Source organism: Toxotes jaculatrix, chromosome 5 (assembly GCF_017976425.1).
Source record: "Toxotes jaculatrix isolate fToxJac2 chromosome 5, fToxJac2.pri, whole genome shotgun sequence".
Lineage (NCBI taxonomy): Eukaryota > Metazoa > Chordata > Actinopteri > Toxotidae > Toxotes > Toxotes jaculatrix.
The window spans coordinates 18,559,719-18,583,386 of NC_054398.1; the positions used below are offsets into that span (position 1 = coordinate 18,559,719).

At 39.7% G+C, this 23,668-nt stretch overlaps 1 protein-coding gene across 2 annotated transcripts; it reads right to left on the reverse strand.

Moving 5' to 3' along the window:
- Nucleotides 1–843: 843 nt before the first annotated feature.
- LOC121182070 (CD82 antigen-like) lies at nucleotides 844–21,914 on the reverse strand. Of its 2 annotated transcripts, none has more exons than XM_041038384.1 (9): nucleotides 21,779–21,914; nucleotides 16,591–16,663; nucleotides 15,272–15,344; nucleotides 10,089–10,213; nucleotides 8,511–8,585; nucleotides 6,156–6,254; nucleotides 4,503–4,676; nucleotides 3,563–3,646; nucleotides 844–2,841 (listed from the first exon to the last, which is right to left on the reverse strand). In XM_041038384.1, exons 2-9 carry the CDS (start codon nucleotides 16,651–16,653, stop codon nucleotides 2,764–2,766), a joined length of 771 nt encoding a protein of 256 aa, XP_040894318.1. In that variant the 5' UTR covers nucleotides 16,654–16,663; nucleotides 21,779–21,914; the 3' UTR covers nucleotides 844–2,763. The 2 variants fall into 2 exon arrangements, with proteins under 2 accessions (XP_040894318.1, XP_040894319.1); XM_041038385.1 differs by lacking the exon at nucleotides 844–2,841 and adding an exon at nucleotides 2,858–3,341 and having other exon boundaries at nucleotides 3,476–3,646.
- Nucleotides 21,915–23,668: the final 1,754 nt, after the last annotated feature.

The following is a 23,668-nucleotide window of genomic DNA, read 5'->3' on the forward strand; positions in this document are numbered from 1 at the left end:
ATTGATGTTTGGCGCTCGAAGCACTCAGCATGGACAGAGCTCCCTGATGAGATGCAGCTCTGCTCAGTTACTTGAAAACAGTCTCCTGAGAAAACACTAAGCTGTAGTCATTATACTGAGGTTAAGTGTCTAAGACAACAGTGGATTAGAGCAGCAAGGTCTGTGCTGCGATTGTGTTGTTTTGCTTAAAAGTTGTGCTGGTCAGTGGTGAGGTATTAGCTTCTGGCATAATATGACATCATGAGACTCCCTTTCCTTGATAAGAGTCCTTGCTCTTAAATCGTGTGAGAGGAACTCCTTTGTATTTGTTGCAGAGGATAAATCCTGTTATCACAGAGAAGTGAATGGATGTGGAGCTCTTTGTTCTGTTCAGCCACAGGGTAGTCAGACTAAATTAACAAGAAAATGCAAAGACTAAATTAAGGAGTAATCAAAAAAGAGAAATGAATTAGCTTAGAGGTGTAGAACTAGGACGGTGGTGAAATAACTAATTTCTTAAGAATCTGCATAAAGCCCATAATTAAATCTGCTGCTTTTACAAATCAGGTTTTTAAAACATAATGAATCCAATGATGAAGCATCTTGCATTTTACACATAAAATGCCATAACCTACTGATTTTGCTCATCTTGTCCAAATGTATTTCTGCCTGAGCCAGTGACACTGTTAAGTATATACTGCCACCTTCTGGCTGCTTTAGGTACAAAACCTGGCATGTGCCAACAAGGCAAATCAAATAGTAACCTGCACAACAACCTACCAAACATTAAATGTCTAAATAAATGTTCTGTTAAAGTAGATTTTTTTTTTACATAAGATGAATCTGATGCGGTGTTCAACAGAGTCTAGTGAATTTAAATTTAATACTTCTCAATAATAAAAACAAATACACAGTATGTTTTTAAACATGGCTTACAGGTCAACAAATACTTTTTCTACTGAACAAAATCTTTTTTTTTTGTAAAAGTGTAAAAATACCTTAAACACACAATAAAAAGCCTTCATTTCTCATTAAGTTAAATTAATGTTTCAATTTGGCAGGTCATAAAACAGAGGCTGACTGTAAATGTGAACTGTTCTTTTCAACAGTGGCCAGTTTCCTCCCTCATGCGTAACTTCAGCAGGATGAACATGATTTGAAACGACTCATGTGGGATGGCATGAAAAACTATAAGCCACATAAAAGTGCAATCTATCCACTATATCAACCATAAATTCAGTCATAATAGTGTGTTCAAAATGAAGTGGAAGGACTGAGATGATGAGATGGATAATGAGCGGGATGAGGAAACTCAAAGGAACGTTTCTGTAAAACATATTGAGCTAAGATAGGATGAGCTGATGGTCATTTTCTGGTCACAGCGGCCTCTGAAAATATGCAGTCGCTGCTAACTTCCAACTTTTTTTTCCCCTGCTCTTGTTACTGATAATATAAACCAGGCAACACGACTCCTCGGGACATAAACAATCATGCAGCAAAAGTAAACTACATTGTGGTCACACAGCTGCCATTTTGGTGTTACTGGGACAATGGTTAAAAGGAAAAAAAAAATTCAAAATGAAAGCAGGTGTGAAGAGCTTAAAGAATGATAGACTGACTGTTCACAAACTCATACTATGCTAAAGAACTGAAAGTATAGCTTCATGAGTGATGACAGATTCACTCTAAGGGTTCCAATTTCTCTGATTCAGACCACAACAGTGCTGACGAGCTGCTGTGGCAGCCACATTCTGTACATCATGAGCAGTAGAAAGGAAACGAAGAACAATAGGACTCTTAAAACAAGAGCATGTGGGTGACTGCTTTCCCATATATAACGCTGACCAAGCACTGAAGTGCCACAATCCCTTACCAAAGTCATATATACAGCTGTAAAAACAGAGATGACATGAGAATATAAAAAAAGAAGAACAAGAAGAAATAAAATACTCACTCAACACATCATACACACCTACTTCATGCAAAACTAGTGAGTTTGGAAAGTACTGGTTACCAGTCACACACACCCGAGAGGAAGACAGCGATGTGAATAAGAGATGCTAACAGATGACGGATTCCGGCGAAGGGGGGGGGTGTAAACGAAGGTTTACATCAGGGCTACTGGGTACAAGGAGCTCATGATAGAAGCCAAAACCTCCACCACAGCAGCCCTGCCCTGGGCCTCTCCTCCACCCTCTGCCCCAAAAATACCAGCTGCAGGATCACAGAGTGGCATTAATCCTTAAGAGCGTATACCACGCACACACCCACACCCTCCTGCCTCCCTCTCATCTCCCTGCCCTGGAGTCAGAAGATGCTGCCGCTCTCAGCTCACCAAATGTCACTAAAGTGCTCTCTCTACTACTACTACGTTAATTAAGCGCTTCTCTGAGGTCAGCCAAGGAAAACCAAAACACAAGATGAACATTTGCATAGTATCGAACTGTAAAATTCTCTGACTTCCACCACAAACAATTTCAAAAATGTCTCCTTTGAAAACACAAATGATAAGACGACAATGGTAATTTGTGAACTTCTGTCCAACAAGTGTGTCAAGTTTGATTGAGAGGTGTGTGTGTGTGTGTGTGTGTGTGAGGGGGGGGGCATAAGGGAGCGTGAGAAATTTGCACAGCTGTCAAGGCAGGAGAAGCTCAAACGGGGGAGACAGCTGTCTTATTTTATGTGTGTGTGTGTGTGTACATAAAAATGTGAGACAAGGAGAGACAGAGAGAGGGAAAGAGTCCATCCATCTGTGTGTGGTGTGAAGCTGGCTCTGTCTTCAGCTCAGTACTTCGGTACTTTGGTATAATCCTCCTGGACGACACTCTTGCACAGACACATGGAAAGAATCATCCCGAGGAGCTGGAGGAAATGGAGTCATCACCTTAGTTATCACAGTTGAAATTGACCAGAGGAGCACTGACTCAAACTAATATGTGTTGAAACCAAAGAATTAAATCACATACACGATTTATGCATTGCTACTGTATCACAGATGTGTTAAAGGTAAAGGCTGTAACAAACTATTTATGCCTATCAAATTATAATTTCTCCTGGCGCAGGGTGATGTTCTCAAACTGCTCGTTTTGTTTGACCAACTCTACAGCACTTCAATATATTCTGTTTACTATCATGTAAGACAAAGAGATTAATCATTTAATCAACTAATCGTTTCAGCTCTAGTTAAAAGAGTTATTAGCTACTGTATTCTCTCTTCCTCCTCATACTGGAAATGAAGTGATCCCATCCTGATATGACTCCACTGAAAAAGATGGTGGACAAAAATCTGCACTCCTCATTCTGTGTAAAAATGATCAAAAAAAATCAAGACAGCCAACGGGCATATTTTCCAAAATGGTGAACTATTCCTTTTAACTCAGACTGATGAAGTCACATACTAGCTTTGTCTAAACTAAGAGTCCAGTTTTTGTTTTTACAATGGAGTTCTGTAAGGAATAGATTCATGGCCAGTATGGGAATGAGAAACTCGTACCGCCTTAATCTGATAAGTTCAGATTGTTGTCCTGACAACAATCTGAACATATCTTCTAAGACTAGTGTGAGGGAGGGATAAATACTGTACCTCCACGACTGCCACACCGACACACATTCCCAGAATAACACCGCAGTTGTCCAAGAGCCATTTCTCCACACTGGTTATACAGCCCTGAAGGAGAGAACCAGAGAGGAAGAAGGAGAGACAGAATGAAGCTGAGAAAGACATGAGGGGGGTGGTGGTGGTGGAGGGGGGGGATTCAACGTCCAGAGGAGAGATGAATGACTACGTGATCCCAGCCGGACATGAACAGAGCCTTTTCAAAACACAACTGTTGGCTTTGGACCGAGTCAGTGAGGAGAAGAATAACATGGCTTAGCTGGGCTGAGGAAAACAGTAGAGTGAGGGAGAGTAAAGTTCCTGAAACACGCAGACCAAACAACAGAACAGTGGAGCTTTCCTGGTATTTGAACAAATCACACAGCACAAACAACACGCCTCAGCCGTCAGCATTCACTGTGCTGATTAAGAGCTACCAGAGTGCCACGGTGCCTGAGCTGGCACCGGGAGTTACACAACACGAGTCCAACTGACTTATGTAACACGTGAAGGTGTGAGGTCTATCAGGACAATGCAGGCGTGCTGCAGCATTGTTCACCCAGCTGAAGGAACACCAAGTAACGCGACTCATGGTCTGGACCTAAAGATAAAATGCCTCCATTTACACAGACCTCAGCAGGGCCGGGTAGAATTTATTACTTAAGACATTTCACAAACCTGCTGTCTCTTAACAACATTAAAATGCTTTTTATATGTACATACCAGGATTTTCAGTGCAGGACTTTTACTTGTAATTAGGTGTCTTTATATTGTGGCACTTAAATATTTATATAAGTGAGTGACCACAAAAAAACAGTGTACAGACACATTTGGAAGGATTTTATAACCAATCGAAGAATTAAGCTACACTATAATTAAAATGCATTCACACATACTGTAGAAACAACACAACAGATTTAAGAAGTACCGTTTCATAGACGGGTCTGTCTGAGGACGTGTGCTCACACAGTCCTACTTCCTGGATGTCCGTGCCAGGCAAGTCGGGATTTCGACAGGAACATGAGTACAGGTGCTTGGAGCTGTTCTTGATCAAAAGGTTCTCAGACCAGTTTCCAGGACCAGTCCATCCACAGCACTTCATCTGGTGACAGGAAAAAGAGAGGCAGGATGTGAAAAAGGACAAATGAAAAACGGCACAGACTAATGGTGAAATAAATAAGATGCTTCTGTTGTGGTGTTTGCAATCAATCTCTTGATGACAGTGAAGAAAATGTACAAACTTTATCATAGTGTGGAGAAATCTGACCTTGGCCTGCTTCAGACTGTATTTTTGGTTTGCTCTGGGCTGGTTAGTTCAGTGAGGCAGTCCATCCAAAGTACAAAAACATATTTTCTCACTTACCCCTAATGGTGGCTGCTCATGAAAACAGTTTCAGTTTTACGCACTGAGATCTAAGATATCCACCTCTGAAACCTCTATTGCCAGACCAAACTGATGGAAGTTAACAGAATTAGCTCTATAGTTTGTGCTCCTCAAAGCACTAAAATTCAACAGCAACTTGGTTTTGTTGAAACAACGTCTGAGTCATTCAGGATAATCCAAAGACCATTAAGTGAATAGGTTTCATAGGGACTATTTCTTCAATAGAAAATGGCTCCAATAAAAACTTTTCACTGTGCGGTCTGTGGGTTATCCAAAGTGACAAGTAGCTGTTGAGCTATGTAAAAGTCATTTTCCAAAGCTCTGTGCACCAAACAAAATTCTCTATGGTACTGATGTCGTGGCAGGAAACTTAAAGACTGATTTCAAAACCTGGGCACATTAAACCAAAACTGTCTGCATGGCTAAATACCACTAGGGATATGTAAAAACATTTCAACATCTGTTGAAAGTGACACTGCAGCACAGTCCTGTACATTGTGGCGAGTACACATTGTACCATTTAGATCATGATTAGAAGAAACCAAACTATTTACTTCAGCCTCTGAGTTCTAATTCCTTGTCAGAGATAACAGGGATTTTTGACAGCTATGATACCTCCCACTAGGTGAAAGGAACCAATGTAGTGTCAAGAAAAACTTACATTTAAATAAAATCCAACATCAGAATTAATACAAGGGATTGAGTTAATTTCAAAGGAGCTATTTAATATGTAACATGTATGTGGTTTCATTTGTTAAAGAACTGCTAAAAATACACAACCCCACAAAAGTAGCTAAATTAGGTGAGTGGTGGTTTTGATGGTGGTGTTCTTCTTCTAGTCCTGCAGACACGATGTGGATGCAGCATTATAATGAAATGAATGTGCGACTCACACTGCAGGTTTAAATTCACACCAGAGAAGCCCATTAAAAATATGCACACTGATGTTACAGTAAGAGTCACTTCAGATAACAACAACTCTGGCCAAGTGACCTGCCGCATATATTTACATGTATTAAAGGTACCAGCAATGGAAACACTGACTTTATTCAAATAGACTTGTTTGATGTAATTGGTGTATTCATTTTAATTTTCAACACTCTGTATCTGGGTTAAAAGAATGAATATTCAAACTGTCAAGTATATTACACCTTTGTGTGTGTGTGTTGTACAAACCAGGTTAAAGAGTCAACTCACCGTCCTCTGAATGAAGTCCCATGTGTGCTCTGTGGTCCTGTTCTCGCCGGTGTAGTTAATTATCATGCCCTTTATGATGTTGGACATCTCATATTTCAACTGGAAATGAGATGACAATCAGCGATGCAAAGTGTAAACGTCACACGAGTTGTGATTACTTGAGGTTGAGACATAATCAGTATGTGTGTGCATGTTTGCACATAAGCCATAAAAAAAGAGTTGACAGATTGTCCACAAAGAAATCAATCTTTGATGCATGGCAGAGAGACAGTGTTGAAGCAAAGAAAACAAACACACCCAGACTAAATCTTTTTTCTGAAATTTACTACCAACATCTGAACTTAATGTTTCTTAGGGCAGCATCTCGGGTGGTACTACCCTGTGAAGTACCATGATTGCACAAGTACAGCTAAGACATGAGTATGACTCTGTGTTTATATGTGCAAGACCACAGAGCAGTGGCAGCAATGTAGCTTCAGAGCTCTACTGGAGATGAGTGAGAGCCTCACCCTATTCTGGGAAAGGGCACCGCCCTGCCCTGTGGTGAGCCTTAAACACAGAGAGCGCGTCTAAGCCTAGAAACACACATAAGAGTTGCACACAAACACATGTGCACACATGCGTACATGCTGGGGGACTAACAGCTGAAAGGGCAACAGCAGCCTCCGCCTATCCTGAGTCCTACAGGGGTGAGGTTTATCAAGGAAAAGGCTTTTTATGTCCTGGGAGGGCATGGCTAAGTTCAGAGTGTGAAACCGGTATGGTGGTTGGTGTGTTCAAATGCAACACTCCCTTCACACACACACACACACACACACACACACACACACACACACACACACACACACACACACACACACACACACACACACACACACACACAAACACACAAACACACAAGGATGGTTCCATTATTTAAGGATCAAGTGCTGGTTTCATCACCAGTTTGATAGAAGAGGTTTTAGAGAAAACAGCCAGGAGGAGAGTTCAAGTTATACCTCAGTTTGATGGCCACACTGTTTTATGGCACATTTGGTACCATATAATTTGTGTTGAGTGACCCATTAAGATGTACAAATGCTCTACAGATGTAAAAGTCACAAACACTCTGATATTTGGATGTATTCGGTAGTATCGAAAGTATTTTTGACATCCACCTTCATCTGACGATGTTGCTTTTTTTTATTCTTCTAAGGTTTTGTTTAACATTTTTTCTGATATCGTTATAGATACATCACTTGTGAAATATCCTTTAACTTATTGGCAGCGTCCTGAGCAAAACTGAAATGCATGTTAGTATAGTAGTAGTGTCAGTACACATCTGTCTTACTGTAGCTGTCAAGTGAATTCTCCAAAACATAAACTTTGCATAAGTTCAGAAAAACAACCTTGTTTTCAGCTTTGTCGCAGCATTTTTAGAGATAATCCAACAGGTTTTTAAAATGTTTGTCTGAACTTCAACCCATAAAGGAACACGTCAGCCTTCTGTCCACATTTCAGACACATAATTTTCACTGAGCAGTGACAATATTTGCTTGTTGTGACCTGTCTGACCTGTTTTCTAATTTGGTCTTTCCTAAGCATTAGTGACTAAATCTCCCCCCGGCTTATTTGTCTTTCTATCAAAGGCTTTAAACAGTTTACAGTTTATTACACTTTGGTTTTTCAAAACAGGCTGTCACTTAACCCTGAGCAAAGACTGAAACATCGTCCATCAACGCTGGTGACTCAGTAAACCTGCCTGTAGGGGACACTGTATTATCACAGACCACTAGAAAGTGGTTTCTGTCCCTGGGGTGATCATTAACTGTCGTAGATAGGGCAACATTGGGCATACCAATTTAATAAGTCAGCATAAGACAGCGGCTTTAGCAACACGCATTCCCCAAAAATTTGTTTGCCCTCTTTCTCTTTAATGGAAAAGACACAAAAACACCAAGAGGGGAGAATGAGAGAACAACAGAAACATTCAGTCCACCTGCTTCATCTCACCAGCATCCACAGTCACATCAGTCACAAACCGACAACCCCTCACTTTCCATTCGTTGAGCTATGAAACTGTGTTTCGTTACAGGAAGCAGGGGGCTTACTAACAGGTTTAGCTAAGACCTAAATGCAGCCAGACACAAATGTGAAGAGGGGAAGCACAAATACCCATTAGGCCTCCAACTGTACCAGTGGGAGGAAATGTGGTGGGAGGGAGAGAAGGGTGAAAGAAGGCCTAATTAGGAAAGAGAATAAAAAGGGACAAAAAAAAACATACTATAGAAACGAGGGGACAATTTATAAAGAAGTGAAAATAAGAAAAAAAGGGAACAGAGGAAAGTAGATTTAAATATAGTACAATCAGTTTACCGGCTCTCTTTGGAAGTAAACAAGGACTCCAGCTGTGATCTGGGCGATGAGGATGAGAAGGAGGCAGGTGAAGTACTGTGGGGAATAAGGGCAATATCAGTATCACAGCATTTATAATCCAAACTTTTAAAGCAATCAATGAAATCAATAATCTGCTATTACCAATTATGGAAAATTAAATAAAGAAAAAAATGACAATGTGAAAACAATGTCACAAAGCGAAAGGGGCCACCTGAAACTCTGTCTGGCTCTACGCATCATTACAAATTTTGTCTCAGTTTTAGTTGTTCAGCCTGCAGCTTTGCTGTTCTAGTTCACTCTCACTTCTCTCATATGTTGCTTTTGGCTGCAGCAGTCAGCTGCTGTCAGCAAAAATAAAATCTCTGAGCACTGTCCACCCAGCACCAAACAGCAGAGAGACACAGTTAGCAATTAGCAGGTGAACACAATGGAGCATTTAGCAGCTAAAGAGCATGAGCAAATACAAGACTTACATTCCAGGTGGCCAGAAACAATTCAACTCCAAATTAATGACATTACTCTGCAACTGCCAGATGTGTAAATAAACAATCCTTTTAATATTAAGTTCACAATATCAACTTGGTGATAAAAGCTGACGATTGGTCAGTGTTGTTTCTGCTGCCCTCCACATTACATGCCAAAACAACAACAAAAGTAAAACACTCTTGGGCAGACACTTTTCATTTTCAACTGTCAGTAATCTGCGTTTACAGGTACATCACATCTTACAGATAATCCCTAAAGCCTTCAGCAATAATAATATAAACCGTTAAAGATCCTTCCACGGCCTTATCTATGTATGTCCTCCCTGAGTGTAAGGGTGGTGTGTGTGTGTGTGTGTGTGTGTGTGTGTGTGTGTGTGTGTGTGTGATGGGGGGTCTACTGGCAGCTGGTCACTGTCACTGGGAGAAGTAGGCCACGGCAGTTTTTCAGTTAACTCCTAGCAGGTTTAACACTGTAGAGGTCATGCACCCATCCCCACTCTTGTTGTACCCCCTACATCTCGCTGGCTTTATCCCTGTCACACTCCCTCCTCTTAGTAAATCCACACATGCTGTGAACCTGCTGCCCACACATAAGCAGAAATGCTGAAGGGCTTTACTGTCAGCAAGAATCTATCAGGTGTTCTTAGTCAAGCTTGACACTTTTGAGCAGGTGCATTTAGCTGAATGTTTCATGCAAAACATTGTGTCGCTTTTGTATGTTTTAATAGTAGTGCAATAACTTTAAATACAAAACAGGGAGGGATTGTAGATACAAGCAAACAACTATAGCATAGGCATTTTCTGTCCCTATTATAAATTATTATATATATATATATATATATTATATTATATATTATATATTGTACAGAGCAGAGGTTGAAACCTATTTAATGTATGCGTCATGTGACACAACACTTCAGTGAAGTCATGAATAAACATGATCTTACATGAGTTTCTGACACACATTTAGATTTTTAACTGGTGTGGGTATTAGTCTTATGTCTGCCTCTAAACAGAATGAAACCAAGCTGCAGCATGTTAGCATTAGAGCTCAAAGTCAGTGATTCCTCACCAGGCCCAGCAGACAACGGATTTCATAGATAGCTCCTATGCAGCCGAAGAAGCCCATGGCCATTGACAGTGAACCCACTCCGATGAGGATGTATGAGGCCACTTTCACTGTGTCTGATGATTCCTCTGGTAAAAACAGACATAAACAGAAAGTTAAAAAAAACACAGAAAGAGTTTAGCTTACAAAGAACCGCAAACGGCACACCACCTACAACAGTTTTACAGCAACAGTTTGCAGTTTAATTCAGTTCTTCAGTTAGACACAGCATCTTTTTTTAAAACAAAACACATAACCAATTAGGATACAAAATATAATATCGTGTAAAATAACAGCAACGAGGTCTTGATCTCTGTTCTTGTTTCTCTGCTTTAGCCACAGTGTGTGCTTGCAAACAAATGCAGCTCAGATGAAGGACTTCTTCACATGCAAAACCATTTTGATACAGACGGTTACAGTCAGCCAAAAATGCTTCACAGAGCAAAACTTCTACTCCTCTAAATTCAGAGTATTCTTGTGCTTTTCTCCCACAAAAATTATTTTAATAGGCCACCAGAGAGAGTTGGGCCAAGACAAGTCAATGTGTGGCAAGATTAATTGAGTTCCCTCTTTGGTATGTAGAGCACAGAGATCCAGAAGGAGGAGGAGGGGCTGGCACTGAAATGGAAGATTGGAAGGTTGGAGAGGAGATAAACTGGAGCCATTATGTAGCTGTCTTATCTGGGCTGGAGGAGCTCCAGAGAGTCAGAGCTCAGTCTGCAGATGAAGCCAGAATTTGAGCACTGTGAAATGGCTTCAGCTCCTAAAGATCCCTGGGCCAAACAAACTAGTCAGAGCTATCAGATAACTCAGCCCCATCCATTTAGTGAAGAAGCTGACAGACACCTCCACCGCTGCTTAATGATCATAATGCAATGTGCGATGCTTCTCGGCTTGCTCACTAGGAAGCTGAATAGATGTAGCTATTCCAAATTCTCTCATATTAACTCCTGATGCTTCATGCAGCAATCATCATATATAGTATACACCCAGGCAGATGCACTATGAAAATGAATTATATCACAGACTATAAAACAAGCTGTCTTCCTCTGTATAGCTCTACTGTGTAATACTTAATGACTGTACATTCTCACAGGGTGCAGGCTGTGTTATTATACTAAAGATAAATAAGCAATCTGTAGGGCAGCAGGGAATTTTCTTATCATGAGCCAATTCTTTGGAATAAACCACTACGCTTGTTTACAGATGCAAACACCGATAAGATTTTTAAAATTAACACTAAAAGTCATACAACTGAATCTATAGGCTTGAAACAGTTATCATACATTTATTTGTTTATAAACGCTTATTACTGTAAAACAGTTTTTGACATGCTATTCATGTTAGTCTTGTAATTTTTTTAAATTACTTTTTGGTATTTTATTTTAGGTCTAGACTGAAACTATTTTATTAACCATTTTATTAACCAAGTGATTAATTCTCCACGCAGAAAAATAAGCTGGAGATTAACTGATAAAGAATAATTGTTTGTTGTAGCCCTAACAGAACAAAACACATATTTTATGTATATCATCTTTTGTACATAGATGCTGCAGTGTACTCAAAGACCCTTGACTACGTACTTGATATAAACTTGCACAAACGCATGCACAAAGATGTCATTACATGCATGTACATATATGGTTAACCAGAGTTGTGGTGGTTTGACAATAATTGAAAGCTAAAAGTACTTGGGTCAACATATGCAGAGTGTTTATGTGGCTACAGGCTATCATTTAAAGGGACGCCGACAAGCATACTGTATGTTCTATATCCAGCACAGCATGTTTTTTCAGTCTCTCTCATACACACAGACTCCTACACACACACAACCAGTGTCTGCAAAAGCAACAAATGAGTGTAAAGGCGGTGCATGTAACTGTCCACAGGTTCCTTAAAAAATAAATTTCTTACAGAATTTGGGGGGGTGTGCATGAAATGCTTTGAATACAAATATCTGTGACTGCAGACGGTCAAGAAGAGTGAAAACTTCAAGCAATGAATGTCTTGAGTGTTGCTGAACGAAAGCAAACCAAACTTTTGACAGAGACTGGTATCCCGTTAGTAGGTGGCATAAAAAATAAATACCTACAGCTAAGACAGAACAGAGAAAACAGTGACACAGATGATTCAGTGCTGAACTGGAACATTAAATCAATGAAACAAACATATTTTCTTCCATGTAGATCATACTTTATGATTATTAACTGTGGGAACTAAAATTGAGATAGAGGTTTGTGTGTAGGTTTCTCTGCAACCTAATGAACACTTGTTCCAGTAAAAACATACACCCTCGAATTAGAGAGATCATCGAGCAACACTAATGTAACCTCAGAGCAACTCTCTGCTGTGACCACTTTGCATGTTGAGGTATTATATCAATTCTTTGGTTTGACTACATCCTTTTACATCATATAGCAACTATATAGCTATATAACAACAGTGAAACACAATCAGCGAGACTTCAGCTACTTCAGCCACTTTTCAGCTGCAGTTTCTATCCTACACTCTTGAAATGAAGGTCTTTTAGAACTCAAAAAGTGTTTCCTCTCAGGCACACTCTTGTATGCATTAAGATACTGGACAAGTTTCCAGCTGTAAAGCTAACATCTGTGTTCTTCTGTGGTAATACTAAAACATACAATTCTACTGAAGTCAGCATGTGGTCGCCTGGTTACTGTGCTGTTCTGTCGTGTACTATGGCACATTTCCATGTAGGTCTCTGCTAGATTTTCTAAAATAGTTCCTCGGGTGGGATCCACGGAACTTTCCATTTAAAGAGGCAAGAATTACAGTGCCCTTCACGAAAGCTGCTGAGGGTGGAGGGAGGACTGTTGTCTGTAAACATGACCAGAAACACACATTCAGCTTGTCTACGGCTGGAGAAAAGTCATGGTTGACATCATGTACAGATTTAAAATGTAAACATAAGATCAACTCTGTGCTGAGTTTCTAGAGTTTGAGTCGTCTAAAGAAAAATCCCTTTCTTACCAAGTTCTCTTTTCTCTGTTCATGACTATGGAAAGTTTCTCAATTAATCTGGAGCATATTTCCAAACTGTGCTTTGGAGCACTCACTGGCTCAGAGACCCCCTTTCCAAGGCTGACTTTTGTTTAAACATAAGGCAAGCTGTGTTTTGGCAAGTTTCAGCAAGATAAACTCAAGACATCATATCACTGGGATAAACTATTAAGGGGAAGCTGACCTTTTAACTGAAAAATAGGGGGCCAGAAACCAAAACATTCCCCCAAGTTCCCCTACTTGGAGTCATCAGGACAGCTGCTGAGGCCTCTATTAATATCACTCATAAAGAATGGAAACTGAAAACACAGAGATCCTGTTTATGGTCAGGCAATGGTACAACTTCTGAGGGGAACACACAGAGTCAATAAACAAAGTTGTGTGCAGTTTTGGTTTTTGTTCCTTTACAGAGTGCTAAGAGATTTCCAGTAAGGTTAGAAATCCATACACCCAGGGTGGAGTTAAGGTTGACCCATCCTGGGTACAGGGAACAAAGAGACATGGAGGAGAGAAGGTCATCGAGCCCCTCATCGCAAGGGATATCCTCATAGGGTATCAGTCAAGCAGGATCTCTGCTATCTCTGGAGGAACAGCTGGATTATCATAACAATAGGGCTGGGCTTGCTAAGGATGATGGATACCGTACAGCCTTTATGTGCTGAATGCCTGGCTGGAGATAAGCACAATAAGCTCAATAATAACCTTGGAGTGATTCCTCCCTTGGCATTGACCTCAAGAGCAGAAATAGAAAGATAAGACTCACTCTGACCGTTTCAGGACACAAGGTCAGTTCTGGATGGTCTTCGTCAAAACTCTTAACTTTTTCACAACTCACTAGTCAAAGCAGCACAGACTTCCAGCCTAAATATAGATTTCTCTACCAGTGAGACTGTCTTTTTCAAAATATTTTACTTAGTTATGGATTGGAATCATTTTATCAATAAATTGCCAGAAAAGAGTGAAAACTCTCAACCATATATCCAAAAGCTTGAGATGGTGTCTTCAGATTATTTGTTCTTTCTGATCAATAGTCCAGAATCAAAAGATATTCAATCTGCAACAATAAAAAAAACACAGACTAGATCAGCAAATCCTCACATGCTTTCAGACTGGCACAGTGGTGCAGGTTATAACCACATCTGAGGTTAATTTTAATGGGTTAACACTCGTAGCACGCCTAGCTTTGCGACCTACTTCAAAATGTTTATCTCCTACAGGAAAAGGGGCATCACAGTCGAAGTGAAAGAAATGTTATATCTGACTTCCAAAAAGTATGACGTTGCCAGATAATAAACTAAAAGAATTCTTCTTTATAAACTGGGAGAAAACTTCACCGTTGCTCTCGGCAATGCTCCATCTGGGAAGAATACTCTGAAAGCATTTATAACAAGATTTATGGCAACTAAGAGTTTCCGTCCTTGGCTCCCTGTTTTTTTCAGGCAAGGCTAGAACTGGCTTTCATTATGCTTTTTCTAGTGTCTTCACAGCGGGTAACCTAAGTCAGACACATTGTCATCTATGGCAAAACTGATAAGTTTGCCTCTTACAGGACCCCATTTGGAGTTTTGGTGTCATTCTTACTACACAGTGTCTAAAAATAGATGTGTGACAACATCTGTGAGGGTGGGAAATTCTATCTATGCGCCTCTGTCACCTGGGGAACTGTGAGAAACAGGCAAGTTCAAAGTATAACTCTGTGGAAGCTGTGGGGAAATAAAACTGCTGTTTTCCAGCACAAGATAAAACCTTGATAATTGAGAGCCTGTCACCTCCCACCTACTCCACCGGGTCTTAAGACATGTGTCTGTTAGTGTGTGTCTGTATGTCTACAGTGCAGCTTTTCAGTGGCTGAGGAAGTCATCAAATTTCATCCCTGAGTCATATTTTTGGTTTGTTGCGAACATCCTTGTGGCGGTTCCTTAGGAATGAGTCCTGGGGGATGAAACCCAAATAAGCTGCACAGAGTAGGCCAGGGGTTTTAGGACTTGACAAGCACACACTGCGATCTCTATTTCCATTTCCACTGCTCTCAGACCAGCTGGGTCAGAGGTGCTGAATGCTGTCATAAGTGTTATCACTAAAGGATGTGGCAGCACAACAGTAGGTGTGTGTGATATAATGCTTACGCAAAACAGCAATGAAGCTCTGGTTATCAAAGAGAATCCACAGTCCAAAGCCCATGATCAATGCTCCAAAGATCTGTGGAGAGGAAACAGAAAAGAATCAGGCACCAAATCTAATGTGTAAAATGAGTAAAACGCAGAATCTGTGGTGGTATGTCATAAACAGAGAGGTTATTTTTTCATTCTCAGTCTGTCACATCTGGGATTAATCAGATTCTAACTCCTCTCTCTGTCTTTTTGTCTGCCTGTCTCTTTCTCTCACAGTAGATGCAGAGCAAGAGAGGATGTGGATAAGATCACAATAGGCACATATCTCCAGTCTTTAAACAGCCCAACCTGCTCTCATCTCCACTTTTCTGGTTTTTATCACAATTAAAACCCAGTAGTGTTAAGTGAGGGTAAGGGGGGGTCAAGATTATTAGTAATGAGAAGAATCATTATGTCTAGACTGGAACATTTTGTCACCGGTGTCTGAAAACCTCAGAAAATTATCAGGTTTACCCTTGTAATAAGGTTATGAATTTCAGAACTTCTATGTAATTAAGAGGGCCCTTGTTTAGAAGTTGTGGGGCACTGTGGAGGGGGCAAAATCCAAAGATGAGAGGCTTTGTTGATTCACTAGCATCCCACTTGTTATACTGCCCCTCCTCAACCCTACAACAATAATTAGAGCCCTGGTTAAGAGCTGTTCACTTAGAGGAACTGTTGAGCTCCCGGCAGCCATCATTAGCCCACCACTTCCTGGCTTCCCCAAGCCTCCCCTGGTCTAATGCGTCCACATGGACAAATACTGACACAGACACACACGCTTCCTCTTAGACACCAGTTGAGCATCTACATCAAAAGGTCTGCATCAGGTTTACAGCCACAGACTCATTGGAAAGGTCTGGACATCCTTGCAGCCAGTTTTAGGAGTCTGGGATTTTACCAACCCCTGGACTTTATGTTGTGGCCAATGTGAGCGAGGAGGAAACAAACAGAAACCATCTGCTGCAGTTTAGACCTGGGTGTGCTGAGGTACTCACTAAAGTCTCTTGCCCAAGGCAGAGTCACACCAACATTTCCCTATGTATCTCTACTAACCTCTGGTGCTATTTTAATAAGGACGCTTATTCAAATAAAAACCTGAGAGGCTTCACACAGCTCTCCGTGTCTGATTAAACTGAAGGAGCATTGCATGCTTATCTTTCTTTCTTGGTTAAACCAAGCCACTGACATAGTGGAAGTCAGACGTGACATGATTCTGACCGTGCAAGCTTTGCATTTGCAGTTATTGCAAGATGGCCGCAAAGAAGCAGAGATGAAGAAATGGAATTACTTACAAAGAAGAGGAGGTTGAAAAGGAACAGAAAGTACTTGGTGACTGTGATGCATCCTTTCCCCATGGTTGTGCTTCTGGAAGACAGAGGTGAACAAAATGCACTGGTTTAAGTAAACATCAGACTGAAACATTGCAGTATAATGTGGGCATATAAGATAAAAAAGAGCAGACACAAGAGAGAGAAAAGATACAAAACAGAAACAGTTGGCCCTGAGATAGCCTGGCTTTAATAGCATAGTTTGTGAGGCACAAAACAAGGACACAGGAAAATCTGCACAGTTGGGTTCTTGATTAAACACAGCTTTCATCTCCAAAGCAACAACACTGGCCTAATTCGTCTTCAACAGGCACGTTTCTCCAACCTTAAACAGCCCAACCTGCTCTAATCTCTATTTCTGAGAAAACAATTGGCCTGTTGTTGTAGGCTTTATTGCGATATTGTATGTGCTTGAAAGAAAGTTTGTTATAAAGTTCTGTTCTTCACAAACAAGAATAACCACCCTAGTAAGACAGATAGGAGAGAAGACCACCACAAAGTGGCTAGTCGTTAAGTCATTATAACTGTTTGGAGCCCATGACAACATGGTTAGGCATACTATTGTCATCGCAAGAAGAAGGAAACTCAGCCGATATACAACTGTGTTTATTTACTAACAGTTTAGGTTAGAAACACACGTTTTACTGTAAATTTTATTAAGTATTTCAAGCCAAATGTACAACAAGAATAGCTTATTTATGACTATATTCACATAACAGACAAATCACACCCTCTGTCACTGTCTGACGTTGCACGTCTGGGCATATTACAGTAATATCTGCATTGTTTTACAATTAGTTTGCCTCACACTCACAGGTACAGTATATTTATGTTTCATACCCATATGACCACATTCAGTGACTTCTCTGTGAATAACATTTTCCTTTGAGAAAACACCTGCAGGCCAGGCCAGCACCACACATACGGTACAGTAAGGACACTTTATACAACCCTCTGGCAACATGTTTCAGACTGCTGTCCATAAGTCCAAAGAAAATATTTACCACAATTGGACCTTTTCCTTCAGGGGAGAACTGAAAATATAACCAGCCATTGTGGTTATTTGAGGAGTCTGAAAATATCCTATGAAGACAACTCCCCATGTACCAGATGACAAGCTGTTCTCTTCTCCCTGTCTCTTTGAACATCCAAACTATAGGTCCTTCCCAAAGCCTATCACACTGCATGTTTAGTTCTTAAAGTGGTTACTGTTTCTGAAAGCACCAACTCATTATCTACAGTTTAGTTAGTTTTATTATTTCTGAAATACAAAGGATACATTTACCTACAATCCTTCAAAAAAGGCTCTTATTTTAATAAATCATTGTTCTTTTTCATAATGGTGGATTTTTTTCTTTTTTTTTTACATTAGACTGAAAACAAGCACATGGTGCTAAAAGTAAATGTTGTGCTATGGCACAGCAAGAGCTGGCTGGATAAGTAAATTTATGTAAAGTAATGTTTCATGGAACAAAGTATCCCTTTCAGCAATGACCAGTATGTTGTGTTACCAGTATTTTTTTTTTTAACCTTTGAAACAGTCAAATAACTTGCAAATAAAGCATATTTACCATGCTGCCATGTCAGTCGCATCTGACTGCTAGACTTTTATCTTCCTCTTGGCTGATAAGCAGTGTGTCTGTGTACACATGCAAATGGAAAGTAGTGTGGTAACATCAAAATTGTCATCTCTTCGAAATGTGCATCATTGCAACAGGAAATGAATTACAGTCTATGTTAAATACATAGCAGGGTATTTAAAAAAGAACCACACCTGCCATGCTGCCATGCTGTTTACTTGCTGGTGTTTTTTTTAACAACTGCTTTATCTTAACTGTATTACTGTAACACATTTACAATTACATGGGTCAGTGGGATAAAGTCAGTAATACAAGTAATACAATTTAGAGTAACCGAATACAAATATGGACAATTAAATAGTGTATATCTTTTAGATCCAACATGGTTTGGCTGGGTTTAACCTTTATGTGGAAGACACAGTTTGTACAGTAGGCTGATTAAAAAATGAATGAGGTTGATATGACTATTACTAACCGCCTATACTAGGCAATTAAATGTACTCTATAACCTAAATATCAATACAATTTCATGTTAATAAAACCAAACACAGCACAAAGCCAAAACCGCACACCAGATACCCCTGCAAAGTACATAATCCTTAAAGGAGATTGTTGGTCTTTATGTCTGGATGGTGAGCAGCAGTGCAGATTAAAAAAGGCTTAGTTATGACTACCATTGTTTGTTGACCAAGCCCCTTCCATGTGAACAATTCCTAACAATGCCTCAGTGCTACTAATTTTATTTTTCAAACAACAAATCAAACTACAAAACACTAGCACACCCAGACCAATCCATTCTAAAGCAGCCAACTGAACTGACTATATTGAGTTTGGGAGCAAGAACAAGTCAAACCATAAATACACTCAAATGGTTTTTTTTTGCAGAACTGCCATGTAAGCTCAAACATGGAGCAGATAAACTGTGGTGCTTGCTTAAAGCTTCATTTCTTTTGAACCTACCTAAGCAAACCCAAATGCACTGGACTCCCTGAAAGTGAATGACAAATCTCTTCCAAAGTGAAAATAAAAACTGGAAAGAGCAATGGAAATTCAAAGCAGAGCCAAGCAGCAGTTCCAAGAAACAGTGCCATTGTAACACAGTATCACGGTATAAGAGCTCCAGGAGTATTCATTATACTGCTGAAATCAAGACATAATGTAGTTTATTTGTACTCGTGTGTTACAAAAAACATCTGGAGGAGGCTTAAGAACACCATGTGCAAAAAAAAAAAAATACCCTGAGAAAACCGCAAATGAGTCACCTGAACTTTCCAAACTCTGTGACCTCACACACCATTTTTAACCTTCACAGCCCCCATCCCCTCCACGTGGACCATCACAGGTTAACACCTCTTTTAGTGGGCTGCACTACAAGAGATGATCAATTGAAATCAGTGCTTGTTTACCGTAAAAAAAAAAAAAAAAGAAAAAAAAAGAGCCAGTTCCGAAGCACGGGGTACAGTGATGATTATGAAGACAGCATGAGTGACAGATGGCAGCGACTGTGTCTGTAATGGACCCAGCATGGATCTACAGCCCTGTTGTACACAAAAACTCAGGCAATGTGCCAACCTTTACATACGACTTCCTGTCATATAAAATCCATTTACACATCTGTGAGGCCATCGTGCTGGCATGAACCTGCCTACATCATCCTGGTACTAAAGCCCTTAATACCATGCCAGAATCCCACTTTTGACATCTGCAACAATGTCGTTTATCCCTCTGTATAGACAGGGTGTACCTCATTGTCTACACTGGTGTTTTGGTGACTAAACTGAGAAGGTGAGCATTTTTGGTTGGGTAAGAGGAAACAGTTTCACCATACATAACATTTCTAGACACAGCAATTTGTGTAAATTCCGTTTTTTTTTTTTTTAAGTAATATTGCAGCTCTCAAGTGAGAAGACTAGAGCTGGTAGTGGTGATCATTTTTATTATCAGATTATTGTTATTGTCTAAAAATGTTTTCATTCACCAGGGTCATGCAAAATCTGTAGTCTAGACAATGCTTCATCACTTGATGAGATTTAATGATATCTGGAGGCTGACGGGGATTTCCCATTCAGCATCTATGGGACTCTTGTACCATATGACATAAAGCGGTGAAACCCCTCTTGTTCAGTGCCAGGTAACTTCCCACCATCCTGTGAAAATGACAAAGCATCTATGCCAACAAGACTAAACACAGCACAAGTGGCATTAGCCTACTTCTACAAGATATTGTTTTTTTCTGTTTTGCCACAGAAATACTGTGGTATTGGGCGACCTGACAGCCAAATGGTTAGGTTGCACACCATATGGGAGCATATGTCCTGAGCTGTGAGTCCAGTAAGTCCCCAGTTCAACACTTTAAAGCTGAGACACTGAACCCTCTGATGACACACTGTACACATAAGTGGGCTAATACTTCTATTACTCACATTTCTGCATAATGCTGAACCCATGAAAATAAAGCTAGTCCTGGAGGTCCTTTATTTTTGGAAGCACTTGACATCTGATTTAATGTTTAAGTCTGTCTTAAAACAATTGCCAAGCGCCCATATGAACACTGATGGACATTTTTGCTCCTCTTGTTCATAGTGATCATTAAAAGATCCGGTCCTAATACGCCTTCAATGTCAGCGATGTGGGACACAGTCCACAGCCTTTCGCTTTGTGCACAATGGACTGTAAAGTTGATTTTATGATAATATGAAGCTTAGTCAAGTGAATATCTTTCAAAGTCTTTTTAGTATAAAATTGCCTCTTTGTGTTTCCCTGTTGAGCTACAGTAAGGGGGTTGTAACAAAAAGAGGGACTTTTGTACGAAAATGCCAGTAATTTTGGAAGATATCCACTTTATCTGACTCATTTTGTAGCAGAGCCTCAAACTAGCTTCACATAAACTTTCGATTACATTTTCTGATGTGATCATCATATGAAAAGCGAAGTATGAAAGCGTATTTTAATGGGCAGTACAGACACTGGGAATGAGTACAGTATGAAACACCTCTTTCACAGTTCAGCTGGGCACCTGTCTATTGTCGTAAGACAGACTTCAAAAACTGTGACCCTTTTGTTTGACAGAAAACAGCACACAAAGTCACAAAAAGTGACGAAGCGAGCACGGCTGGCAGACTGCTGCTTTTCTCAAGTCAACTTTATAATAATAAGGTCTTTACGGTGCTAACAATGGCAAGATGTAATATCCATAACAGAATGACATTAAATTGGCTTATTTATTTCACAGCTTTGAAACACTTTTTCTCAACCAAAGCGCTTCGGTTAATCATTTCCACGACTTTACCGACCGTTGGAAAAAAAAAAGTTAGCTAACGTTACGTTTTAAAACGTCAACCATAAAACGGACGTCGCCTCACCCGACTAAGCTAACCTGACTGCTGTAACGTTACAGAACATTTTTGGTTAATTTGGTGAGAAAAATTGTCATTAAACGCTGTTTTGGGGCAACGCAAAGTTTTCTAAAAGCAAAGGAGATGGCGGCTCACTTACAACCAGTTTACACATTCTGGCGTAATCTTTTATTTATGCTAGCTTGTTAGAAAAGTGCACAGACGATCAAAACTTACTTGGACTTCTTCTCCAAAGGTGGTAGCAGATGACTGAGGGATCGGCTGTCTTCTGTCCTGCCTGCTTTGTGACTAAACTGGCTCTGCTGGTGAGAAACAAGATGTGTGCATATCTGACTCTATCTGTGTGACTGAGTGTGTGTGTGGGAAAGTGTTCACACCCCCACCGTGCGGCAGCCGTGGTGAGCTGCCTTGTGGCTTTTTTTTTTTTTTTTTTTTTTTTTTAACCCTCTTCTGTCCACCATACAGTCTTTGCTGTCCACCCATTTCAAAGAACTGTGGGTCTAACAGAGTGGCAGAAGTACATTTACTGAAGTACTGGACGATTTGACGTATTTGTACTTTATTTTACTTTAATGCTACTTTATACTTATTCTCCACATTTCAGAAGGAAATACGGTACTTTCCCGTCCACTGTCAGTATTTGACACCTTTAGTGACTAGTTTACAAATTAAGCGAATAAAACACATGAAGTGCTTATAAAATATGCTTTGTTACAGATTAAGTTTCCCAACAGCCAGTACTAGCATAGCAGAAATGATTAGCTGCTTAATTGATTAATCCACTGAGAACTGTTTCATGGTTGCCGTTTCTCAAATGCTGCTCAAACTGCTTTTCCTTCCAATTATTTTAATGAATGAATTGATTAACGATTAACGAACGATTGATTAATTGAGAAAAAAATCTGCATTGACTACTTTTACTTTTGTTACTTTAAGAACATTTTCCTAATTATGTTTACATAATAATAATACATAATAATTTTACTTTAAGTAACACTTTCAGTGCAGGACTTGGATTATTATTTGAATACTTTCCTCAGCACTACACATGTGTGTTTTCATGTAATAACGCATACTTCCTCATTACTTCTTCCACTACCTCATTTCAGCGTCTTTTTTTCTGTTTGCACTACAACCTGCGTTATTTTTCTCAAGTCTGAATATATATATATATATAGTTATAGTTATAGTTATAGTTATATATATAGTTTATATGTATGCATGTATGTATGTATGTATGTATGTATATATATATAGTTATCTTTTTTGCACTACCCACATTCAGACTGACCCATTGCACCATTGGTAACTGTGAAAAAAAAAAAAAAGTTGTTCCGTTGGTTGTGTTGTTGTTGTTGTTGTTGTACTGCCTGAGAGAAAAACCAGAGTCAAATTCCTTGTTTGTATGCACAAACTTGGCCAATAAATCTGATTCTGATTCTGATCTGTTTCCTCCACAGTAGACAATGATAAATGTCTGCCAGACATTAGTTTCTATCTCTTTAGTGCAGTATCTTGTAAACTAGTTGTTGGTTACATCACAGACACACTATCAATCATTGTAGCTCTATAGAGAAATTAGTGGCAGTCTGTGGTAGTCAACAATAGTAGAATAGAATAGAATAGAATCTGTTTATTGTCACTGCACAAAAAGAAGTACAACGAAATTAGAAGTGCTATCTGTTTAATCTCAGTTTTCAGTCCTACAGACTTTTTATGTGGTTGCAGCTGCAGTAACCTATAATAACTATTATGAGCTCATATCAAATGTGGGCAGCAACACTGGGCAGAGACCGTCTAATATTTTCTGTATTATAGTTTCACTTTATCAGTTTTAATCTGATGATCACATTAACAGTTTGGGTTATGTTGAGATTATCCAAAGTCATTTGTAATTGTAAGAAAACAACGGTTTTAAGAAAACACAATAATAAGAGAATAATAAGAAAACACATCATAAAAATTTTTACAGCCATTGCCTGCCCAGTCTGTGGAAAAATTATGCAAATTACACCAGATGATGGTTAAACCTGACAAGATGTTTTAAATTGCCTTTTAAATGGTCCTTTGTGAGCCTTTCTAAAACACTGTTTACCACCATGGCTT

Bases quoted from the DNA above. Each gene is read 5' to 3' on its own strand.
- LOC121182070 (XM_041038384.1), bottom strand. From the start codon at position 16,653: ATGGGGAAAGGATGCATCACAGTCACCAAGTACTTTCTGTTCCTTTTC. The intron at 8,586-10,088 runs GTGAGGAATCAC...TATTCCCCACAG, and splicing joins TCCGTTGTCTGCTGGGCCTG to TACTTCACCTGCCTCCTTCT. The intron at 4,677-6,155 runs GTGAGTTGACTC...TCCTGTCACCAG, and splicing joins GGGACTTCATTCAGAGGACG to ATGAAGTGCTGTGGATGGAC.